The 11,128-nt window shown below is 38.9% G+C and overlaps 2 protein-coding genes across 2 annotated transcripts in view; one reads left to right on the forward strand and one right to left on the reverse strand.

Annotated features, from left to right (window-relative positions):
• Nucleotides 1–3,050, forward strand: part of LOC146169635 (uncharacterized) — a 23,580-nt gene extending 20,530 nt beyond the window's left edge. Inside the window, exons 19-23 of the mRNA XM_083386646.1 lie at nucleotides 26–179; nucleotides 491–615; nucleotides 1,092–1,377; nucleotides 1,708–2,511; nucleotides 2,663–3,050. Of these exons, the coding sequence (XP_083242772.1) occupies nucleotides 26–179; nucleotides 491–615; nucleotides 1,092–1,377; nucleotides 1,708–2,511; nucleotides 2,663–2,731 (1,438 nt within the window). The 3' untranslated portion in view covers nucleotides 2,732–3,050. The remainder of the gene's footprint in view (nucleotides 1–25; nucleotides 180–490; nucleotides 616–1,091; nucleotides 1,378–1,707; nucleotides 2,512–2,662) is intronic.
• On the reverse strand, nucleotides 3,034–9,326 carry LOC146169636 (kelch-like protein 21). The gene is made up of 11 exons (XM_083388964.1): nucleotides 9,098–9,326; nucleotides 8,121–8,241; nucleotides 7,851–8,004; nucleotides 7,570–7,787; nucleotides 6,899–7,045; nucleotides 6,055–6,133; nucleotides 5,897–5,988; nucleotides 4,810–5,277; nucleotides 4,589–4,735; nucleotides 4,314–4,470; nucleotides 3,034–4,238 (listed from the first exon to the last, which is right to left on the reverse strand). Exons 1-8 carry the CDS (start codon nucleotides 9,148–9,150, stop codon nucleotides 5,068–5,070), a joined length of 1,074 nt encoding a protein of 357 aa, XP_083245090.1. The 5' UTR covers nucleotides 9,151–9,326; the 3' UTR covers nucleotides 3,034–4,238; nucleotides 4,314–4,470; nucleotides 4,589–4,735; nucleotides 4,810–5,067.
• Between the last annotated feature and the right edge of the window lie 1,802 nt (nucleotides 9,327–11,128).

Below are 11,128 nucleotides of genomic sequence, written 5' to 3' on the forward strand. Positions count from 1 at the left end.
TTTAACATTTCTTCTCTTTATTCAGGTTCTGGTGCGTTCTGCAGGACTCGTGCCTCTACTGTTACAACTCGCCGCAGTCGGCATCGACCCGCGACGTGATCCTGCTACGCGGCTATGACGTGATCGCCGACGTCATCAACGTGAACCGCAGCCGCTTCATGTTTCGTCTTGCTCAAGAGGTGAGACAGCCCTTCTTTGTGATACACCCCACAGTCCCCGCCGTCTGTAACAGTTACAATGCGAAGGAAACCCTTCGCTTCACGCACAATGCTAAGTCTCGAGACTTCGCACGCCGCGTGTCGATTACAGAACAGAGCCTAGGATGTTCGTTAATAATCGGGCCACTTTAATTTTTATTGATACTTACATTGATTGGGAGACATTTGGATTCCAGACACGCTATGCAGGCGTGTGAGTGGCTCTCACGCCGCATATTGACTTCCCAACGCTCGCCTAAGCCCGCCCCTCTAACCGCAATCTCTTGTTTCAGGGCGCGCCAACACTTCACTTCAGCGCCGACAATCACCAAGACTACTTGCTGTGGGTCGGCACCCTGGAGCGCGACACCAGAAGCGTGAACAACCCAGGCAGCGGAGCCAGTCCGGATGGCAACAGGTAAAATTCGGAAGCCGACACGCGGAGGTGTAAACAAGCGTTTTGTTTCGACATTTTACATCTAATGTAATTTCGGTGTGGTCGGGAAATGCCAGACATTCTTTGCGACTCTGGCGTTTAAAATTTGCTAAGCGCGCCACATCAGCAATTAAGGACGGATGTTTTATATCTCAAAACAAGCAGACCGTTAATCCATTAGCATATTTGAAACACTTTTACGCATAATAACCACTTAACCTGGTAGAAACCGACCTTTTAATTACAGCCTCAAACTCTAGGGCTTTAACATTTTATTGCTAGTGACCAGTGTTATGAAAGTATTAGAAATTTCAGGCCCATCGTATCAAATGATTTAATAGTAAAAAAATAAGCTTCACAACATAAAATTATCATCGCGTGTATTCATAAATTAATTCAGAAACATGATCTATGCAAAATAAACGAAACATACTGACATCCTTCTTGTTCATTTGCAGAAAAGACACAACTACCAGCAGCAAGTACACCAACAGCCTCTCGCCGGCACACAGTGTGTCCGGAGGATCGCTGAGGAGCAGTGACTCGACCGAGGACGCAAGCAGGAGCAACCTTGGCTCTTCCCTGAATCACAGCGAGTCCTCCGAGCGCCTCGGTCAAGATCTCGTTGAGATGGAGAAGCACAAGCTCCTCAAGGAGATCGTAAACCAGCAGCACCAGATCCTCCACGAGCAAAAGCAGTTGGCGAAAAAGGTGAATAATATAACCAATACATATAATACCTTGGGCGCTTCCTTTTTTATCATCAAGTATTTTATTTATAATTTAGAGCTATTGTTTTTAAAAGTTGAGTTAAGTTTATAGTTGCATTTTATTACCTTCCTGTTTGAATCTAAATGACTGGAAAACAAAGTTTCATACCGCCGGAGCTCTAACATTTAATCATATATTCCACCACGATTTATCAACCACAATTTCGCCATTGTAACCCGCCTTTTTTCTTCTCAGATTTCCTGTGACTCCCCCTCATCGAGCCCAACTGCCTCGGCCGCGAGCCCGCTAGTTTCCCGCCGCAGCGGCAACAACAGCATTATCGCTTCGCCGCCGCCGCCCGCCATCCGTCGCGAGGTTGTACTGAACCGCTTCGAGCGCGTTCGCGATGCCGAGGACCTGAAGATGACCAAGTTCATGACGCACCTGACGCGGCGACGTAACTCGGCGCAGCTCAAGGTCGACCAGCTGTCGCGAGAGATCGCACCGCGTACCGGGAAGCGTCGCAGCGCCGACCACCGCCGCTTCGCCGCCGTCGAGGCGAGATTGGGAGAGATGCGCGCTCGTTTGGCAGGAATCGATGAGGAGATTGCCGTTGGACAAGCTAAACAGCAGAACGTCATCAGCAAGCTGCGGGAGCGGCAAGACTTCGAGCTTCTGCTGGCTGAACAGCAGGAAACGCTCGCCATCATGCGACGTCACGAGCATGACGTCAGCACCGGTTTGGTCGTGCCGCCGGCGCGCCGCTTTCACCGTGCTTCCTCCGCCTCAGCAGTGGTCACCGGACGCAGGGAACCGCTCGCATCCATCGAAGACCTCTCGAGCATCTCGGACTGCTCCTCCTCAGGGTCGCTTGAGCTGTCCTCCGAGAGCAAGGGTGTGATCCGAACCATGTCCACCCCGCGACAGCAGAGGAGCGAACAAGGCGTCCGACAGTCTGTCGTCATTCCCTTGTCTTCCGACTCTATTGATTCCGCAACTGAGGAGTACAACCAAAGAGTGATCCGTCCTTCCGGTCTCTGCAGTCGTAGCTCCTCCAGCATTGAGGATCCCATCGCCTCCTCCTCTATGAGTTGCTCCGCCTCCTCACTCCCGGCTGCCCCCAGCCAATCCTCGGATGTTGATCCTGCTGTCATGGCTGAAATTGAGGTAGGCGTCCTCACTTGTTACTATAACTAGATCTAAGATAGAAAATAATTATGATTTTTGATCTACGCTAAGTAACTGATCTTATTTTTAAATACACTGTATCTTGTTGATTAAACTTTCTATTTTCTAAACCGATTTCCTTTTTATTTAGATGTTCGAGCAATTCTCAGCGCTTACTTTGCAAAAGATTCAAAGCAGATCGCCGCAAAATTCTCTGTAGAGAGTTTGCAGTTTTCTCGACGAGGCTTATTTCTTTTCTTTTTAAATTGAATTAGTTCCTACAACTTGTTATTTCTGTGCCAAAGTACGTTGCTATTTTTGTATGTGCTATTACATTCTTTTTAATTTTACGTTGTTATTTGCGCTTCCTGTTATAAGCTTAATTTTATCTTTTTTATAAGCATAATACGTTTGTTAATATTCTTGCTTTCTGTATTTGTTTTTTCCGATTTGTTTTTCGCAGTGGCCGTTTTAATAAGACTGTGGCCATAGACAACTGTTGTTTATGTTTTTGCGTCAATTAAACACGTTTAAAGTAACTAAAACTTGGAAGTTGTTGCAATTGTTGTCGAGCAGCTCAGGGTTTGCATCTAATCTACATTGACATCATCTAAACGTCTAACTAACTACAGAAACACCACGATTTGGAAAATAACTTTGTATTTTCTTTGTACAGCATATATAGCACATAATTACGAATTGTTTTTTAAAATTGCCTCTGAAACCTAATTACGTTGGGTTTTGCGAAACTCTATTTTGAAAAAATAGTCTTCTATATCAACGCTAGGCCTACTACGGAAATTTAAAACCAAGCATGCTTCCAAATGCCTACGTACATTGCTTAATATGCGACATCTAAATGCAAAATAAAACAATAAATATAGAATTTGGCTGGCTAAAATTTACGTTATTCGCGGTTCACGACTCGTATAACGTTGGTCATTATAAGAACTAAAGAGAGGATTCGGGCCAAACACGAAAACCTTTTGTATTAAGCGAGTTATGCATTTTCTTGGGATCCAGCCTTAGTGTGATGGGCTACATTTATATTAATGTTGGCACATAAAATAATCGTCAACTACATTAAACCTAAACAATGTACGATGTCAAACAATTAATGACATGACATACAATCGTTGCGGCAATTTTAAATTGTCTGACCACGTGGCTCGCGGAAGCCATGGTTAAATTGGCCAAACTTTTGGTCCATAAACTTAACACAGGCGGGTTAACGAGATTGTTGATTTGCAATAATTTATTCTATTCGACTGTATGACCAATATATTTCAACTGTATCACTTATAACTTTATTATTAGTTTATTATTTAAACCTAAAATATGCACTGTTTGTTGTCTCAATGTAGGAGTAGGTGTTGCTTGATAAGATAAAATACACCCAACCTCCTATGGTATTTGGTGACGAGCTACTATTGTTTTTAATTAGCGAAGCAGTGACATCGGGTGATTTGTGTTGAGTTTTCGTGTTCAGAATGGTGACGACAGAGAAACCTTCCTTTGAACAAAATGGGGAAAAATCGTGCGGAAATGCGTGTAGGAAATCGACGAAGTTATGTAAGAGTTTTCTGTATTCTGTTCATCCATGTCCAGTTAGACTGCAAGAATCAAGGGAAATAAGGTTGTTGAGTTTTGATGCATCGTCAACGGTTTTCACAAGGCGCCAGGCGTTTGCTTGTAAGTTGTAAGCATGAATTCGACCATGATTTTCTCTGCAAGCAGATACAACATTATTAGTGTCCTCATTGCACTTATATATATCGCTCTTCTGTTTACGTCTTCTATACCTTTTAACAGCTACAACAATTTCGCCGAAGCAGGTACATGCATCAAGTAAATAATCCACGTCATTTAACTGACAAACGTTAAAATCTGGTGGTCGTTGTAGCTGTTGTCTATTTTGAAGTGCAACTGTTATTAACATTTCAACTTTCAGTTTTCTACCTGAAAAGAATGAAAATGTAATTTTGTTTTAAAATATTTTGTGCTGCCTAACTTAGGGTAAGTTGATGATCTTTCATTGACGTGTTTCGATTTTCACGTTAACCAATTCAAAACTCACGTAATATGTGAATCAGGTATTTTGTGTTGTTTAAAACCAAGATTTTAAATGGATTTTGGCTGTACAAAGCAGTTTCAATCCTTTCTCTGATTTGAGTTTCTGTATTGAAAACTAGATTTGCCGTTTCACTACATACATGGAGAGAACCTGTCAATGTAATTACGTTAAGACATGGTCCCAGATGTGATACATATGACACGTAGTGTAAAATTGAATGTTACCTTCTATCATAAACAACTTAAGATGAGTGTTCAAACTGCAATTAAAACCACTCTTGTAAACCCAGCGTTCGTCACGTGGTGTAAACACCCCAACATGGAACGTTTCGGCTTCACTACCTGTCTTCCCGAGCAGATAGATTTGATCTATAATATCCAAAGTTCAATCACAATTACCATGCGACGACATGGTTAAGGCCTCTTCTAATTTACGACAAGTTTACAATACCAGAAACGTTGTATACTCGGTAATATACAGAGTTAAAGCCAATTACCTTGGTAAACGACAGACGAAGACACCCTCTGTGCAATTTGATTGGACGGCTGAGGCTCCCAACCTAAAGTTAAGGAATTTCTCAGGTTTAGCCGGAACACAGACGAAGCGGTTTCACCGCTATTTACACTGCACATCATGTATAGGTGTTCATCGAGAACTGCGAAGCTTGTACCCTGGCTCATTTTTGTTACATCCTACAAAAGATGTATAAGCCCAATGCAGTACAATAAAACAGAACGTTGATAACTACAGTATTATTAGAATAGCACAAGTACGGATGTAGGATTTTTGTTTGGGGAGGGGTATAAAACATTTTAGGCTTGACGTCACAAATTACGTCATGACGTGACGTCATAAAACAATTAATTTTAATAACACTCGTTGACGTCGATCGAACTCGTGCTCCACTCCCAAGTGAATCCGCTCTATTAGCGCAAAACGCCCCAAAATACGTTTATTTGGTTTAAAATGGCAAAACTTTCAACGTAAAAGGGTACGTGACGTATTAGGCACATAAAAGAGATTCAAACATTCGCGAAGTAAAAGTGTAGAGATTAATTAATCGAAAACATTCTGTAGTATACATGGTGTATTTTGGGCTAGATTTCCTAAACCCGACGAAAACCGGATCCTCCCATTCAAAGAATATTTGTCTTTCAGTCCTAAGTTACTTGACACGATTCAAAGTTTATAGTTTCTGTTTTTATTTTAAAATGTGTTGTTAGAGTTGGCGCACCTGTAAATATTTGAAAATGATTTTCAATACCGGGGTTAGGCTTTTTCTATAAAGGCTTACCCAGGCTGATAATATACCTCACAAATAATATTTTCTTTTGCAGAAGTAACATCCAAAAGTGTTAAACAAGTTGCGCCTTCGTCCATAATTAGAACACTCCTTTGGAACTCTGTTGTAAAAACAGCATGTGAGATAAAATACAAGTACATACACAGTATATACTCTCAGTACATACGGGGACGTTTTGCATGAAGAATTTGTTTCCACTTTTGGTTTATTCTTCGGAAACACTCAGGATGTTGTTCCAGTATAATCTACAATCAGCAATATTCTTATTATTTGGTCGTAAATTTCCCCCAATTTCACTCAAGTGCAAATGAATAAAATGGTCAAAATTAAATCTTAAACGAGAGGCCAGATGTATATCATAAATTGTTATTTGTTGATGAGTGTGGGAGGCGGATTTCCTTAATAATATGTCATATAACATCAACAAATTTTAGACAAGTTTTTTTTTTTTCTTAAAGTTTGGAAACGCATCTTTAGTGTGCTTACAAAATATACACTAAATTCCCACAAATCAGAAAAGAAAAAGAAATGTTAGGAGAATGGGAAATTGATTAAAATGACAAAATTAACAGTGAGCTAAAAGTTAAGCAGCTAAACACCAAAACGCCACTTGTTATTTTTATCACACCATGCGTCGTTAAACAGACCTTATATTAAAATCAAAGCTAGTTAACGTGGAATTTAAGGCAGTTTACACAATTTAGGCTGGTTTAGGGGTTAATATGCAAAAGATTTTTGTTGAGCCTAATTTATGACGTGTATTCAGTGTCCCCTAAAATCCAAGAATCATTTGCCTAATCCACATAATTTAGCCATGAGGGTTGATTGTTCTAACGTGTGATTTAATAACGACATTGCGACAGTATGTGACCATAAGACAAATCTCTTTTACAAAGTAGTACTCCAACTTCTGACCTTACTGAAACTTATCTATGGCAAAGGTTGATTTTGAGAGGCACAACAATTGGCCTCAAAACTTAACTCGTTTGTCATTGATTACTTGGTATTACCTCGTTTGCGATTTGTTGATCAAAAAAGTTCTCATCGACATGGTCCAGGTCTATAAGCTTGAACAAATCGGGGTAGTGGATTTCTCTTCCCTTCTCATAACTAACCCATCTCTTCACATACTTATATGCAACTTTCTCCTCGCTTCCCTGAAATATGATACCAGAACACGACACCAGATTATTTTGGACAAACAACTGTGACTAAATTATATTCGTAAAACACAAGGCACTTTTAGTATATTTTTCATGTGAACAGCAGTAAGTAAATATCGGTAAAACCTAATTGACTGCTTTTAATGAACGTAATTCTCTTGATATATAATTGAAACTATAGCTAAACGGCTACATGTAAACGAATTAGTATTTTACACGTGAACATCAGTTAGTAAATAACGGTACTTGATTTTGCTGACATAAACATCAACAAGGATATTATCGTACATTTCCAAAAGAATAGCTTATAAATGTAAATTCAACCCGTTAAAGTAAGTTTGTCTTTATTCACATACAATTTGTCTTAGTGTCCAGCTGGTAGCCACGAAAACTCTTAACTTATAATATTATAAAATATAAGTCTTTTATAAAAGACTAACATGCGCCCCAAGCCAACGATGAATTAGACTAGGTTAATTGCCTTTTAAACTGTATATTCAATTAGGCCTATGCCATACCGTTTCCGACTTCATTGCAACAAAAATAGTGAAATCAGTAAAAGACATAGATAACATAGATTCATTGGGAGGAAATTTTACAAAATTTTCGTTGATGAAGCGTAAAATTTCTTGATTTAACTCGTCAACAAAAAATTGTTTGGCGATATTCCAAAATTCCATGCAGTTTTCAATCGTTAAATTTGCAATGTAAAACGTTGCACATATTTTCATCAAGCCTGTTATGATATATACAAAATGTTCACTTAAACACTGAATTTAATTAGCTCAAGTTGGCTTACAGGGAATTTCCAAATAGTTTGCAGCCTCAAGAATCGCCAGTGCATTTTCGTCTGTTATGTCAACTCTGGCCGTGTACATAAATTGTAGAGCAGCTTGTAACATGGGGGCCGACACTCCTTCCAATGGAACAATTTTTGCATATTTTTCGCTCATCTGAAAACATAGTAACTTTTACAGTGTCCTTCCTGGTTACCATTCATTGTATAAAGGTATGTTTTAGAATGCTGGTCGATTGCTTGAACTAATGTTCACCGTATTGTCTTACTTACTTCGGATGTAAACATTGCTTCAAAAAATTTCGATTGGGCCGCTATTATACTTTTATGGACAGGAAATTCTTCGCCTTGGCATTGAAGTCGAACGTCGCAAAACGTGCTCTCTTGACGAAATCTTGATAATATAAACAGATTATATGTTTTTCAAAGCATGTTTAGGACCTTTATAAACTCTAACAAAGCGAGTTGGACTTAAAATATCTCCAGGTTTTTGTACACCAGGTACCTTCGGAAAAGCTATTAACAAAATCACTTGACCGAATCAGGATAGTTGTGGAAGCAAGGCCAGTATAGAAACACAACAAGCCTACAGTGATATTCGATCTCACGACAACGGCCAGACGGGGACCCTCTCTCTATCAAATGAGCTGCACACGCTCAGAAGGAGCAGATCGCGAGAAACGACCATTGCACCATTGCCTGCTGCATCCTGTTTGTGCGTATTACTTCATGTTAGGGGATCAACAGGCCGGATTACCAACTGAGCTTGAATCCACATTGGTATATATGCCCCGCTGAAATAGTACTTATACCACGATTACGGCATACTTATAATAATATACCAGGAAGTGAAATCTATAGACCTACTCAGAATTGCCAACTGAATAATTTTTTTGCCAAACTTGCAACAACGAATTATTATATTTTTTGCTTTCAGATAATCCTTAGTATGCTTACGACTTGGCTATTCAGAGCTGTGTGGGTAACGGTTGTTTTAAAGGAAAGTTTTATCTCTAAATCTAGATGAATTTATTTCTGCAAGAAATTTTTCTTGTGGCCAATTCATTAAAAGCAGTTTATCACACGGCTGAAGTTACGCTATCTCCTAAACAATATTCTACGTCCGCCGTGGCACTACATTGGCGAAATTTGTCAACCGTAAATAAAATAAAAAATGCGAACACAATTCAAGTTCTTGAGCGACCATGCAGCTAAAATATTTATTTAATACAGCGGTTTCCAAGGCTTACCTGCTTAAATTGGTGAGAAGGTGTTCATGGTGTTGTTTGGCTTGATCTTCCATTCTACGTTTTTCCTTAACAAATATTAATTTGAAAGCATTCTGTGAAATTAATGTCAAACAACGGCAACAACCTGCTGCAAACTAAAGCCAGATTGTATACCAGTCCTGTAGAGAAAATTAATAAAAATTGTAGAACAGAACTACTTATCCAATGGCTTTAATTTCATTGGCCTTTGTAAAATTAACATAATTTCGACGTCAATTATTGAAATACTACTTGGGACACGTCTGAAACAGTGTTTTTGCCACAATACTAAACTGGTTTGAATAGCTCATCTATTCCAAACAAATGTATATTCTACAAAGGGATCAGGAAGGTTGCGACACAGAATATTAACAAAGAAAACTTTTGTTCTTCGCCATACTTACAAGGATAACGTGATACTTTACGAGTTGCGCCACATTAAGACAAAAGACAGTTACACGCCAAAGGATCAAGTTTCCCCCCATCAAATTGGCGAACTTCCGTATTTCTGTTGTGAATTAAACTTTCTCGTTAATTTAGACCAGGGGTGTGCAACTCAAACATGCTGACGTGCCAGTTTTTATCTTATAACTTCTTCCCGTGCGTAAGTTTAGCAACTATTTTTTTGTAATAATAAAACGCTTTTATACAAAAAATAAAAACAGTAAAGTGTTATAATATGAGGAGTAATTGTTTGTTGTTGTAATTGCTGGGATTGTTTTGTATTGTGAATAAACAATAACAATTGGCTGTGTAACAAATTTAGCTTTTTTGGCAATTGGCTGTATTTCATGGGGGCTTGCGTGCCATTTTTTATTAGGTCGCGTGCCACATTTGGCACGCGTGCCTCATGTTGGACACCCCTGATTTAGACTGTCAAACACGGTTATTCCATTATATAACGTTTCAGGAATTTGTAGCAAAACGAAGATATAAAAGGTTATTTTGGTATTATTTTTAAAAACATAACTCAGCAATAGGTTATAACGCAGTGCCCTCAAACTTGAGAGATGGTTACGTTTTATATATCTACAGGCCATGTTTGCACCCAATGAAGCAAAAAAACACATTGTTGCCTTATAGATTCGCACTTTGTTGTTTGTACCACAAATGAAGCAAAAACACATTGTTTCCTTATAGATTCGTACTTTGTTAGGCCTGTCCTTTATTCAGTTGACCAACAAGCTGACATTGCCCTGTATCAGAAAGTGAAAACGGGTTTCGCATAGTATTTAAGGGCCACAATTTAGACTACTATATTATTCAAAATTTGAGTCGGGGATATACCAGATTTGTTTTGTAAACGGCGTATTGTTCACTCATTTGAAAAGGAAATGTGTGAACATTTTATGACTGTTAATGTGCGTACATTTTGAGACAGGTATTGTGCTACACGGGAACACATAATTAGACCTAGAAAGCAACCATACTAAAGGCAGAAAAAAACTATTAAACTATAGTATTAAGACCAACGACATAATAAAGCCAAATACGCAGTAATATCCACGACAGAATAAGAACTTAATCGTCTGAAAAAGTCTACCCCTTATCCTTATTCCTAACCCTAACTCCAACTCTAACTCTAAACCGACATTATTTACCTTGTTTTGGAATCGTATATTTTGTTAGGTGTCAGATCATAGAGAATGTAAACGTTTATTTTCCCTTTAGAAGTGGGAGGTCAGGCAACTTAGAAAAGTTATAAAATGAAAGCGAAAAGTTATTTAAATTGCTCTGAAAACATTAGCTAATAATATCCTTAACGTTTAGTACTATACAAACAAACATTTAGACCTACACATACATTAAAATATTGTGCACACATTTGTACATGCCTATTTTAAAACTTTAGGAAAACAGATGTGCACGTTTTGGCATATGAACATCGCCTGGATAAATGTGCTCAAAATTAGACGTGCACGTTTTGTCGTACATTGTGTGATAAACGCCACGTCTCAAGTTTCTTAAAAGAATATTAAATTCCTAAACTTTTTTCTAGGTTGGCAGAAAATA

This window comes from Ascidiella aspersa, chromosome 1, assembly GCF_963924565.1.
Source record: "Ascidiella aspersa chromosome 1, kaAscAspe10.2, whole genome shotgun sequence".
Taxonomy (NCBI): Eukaryota; Metazoa; Chordata; class Ascidiacea; order Phlebobranchia; family Ascidiidae; genus Ascidiella; species Ascidiella aspersa.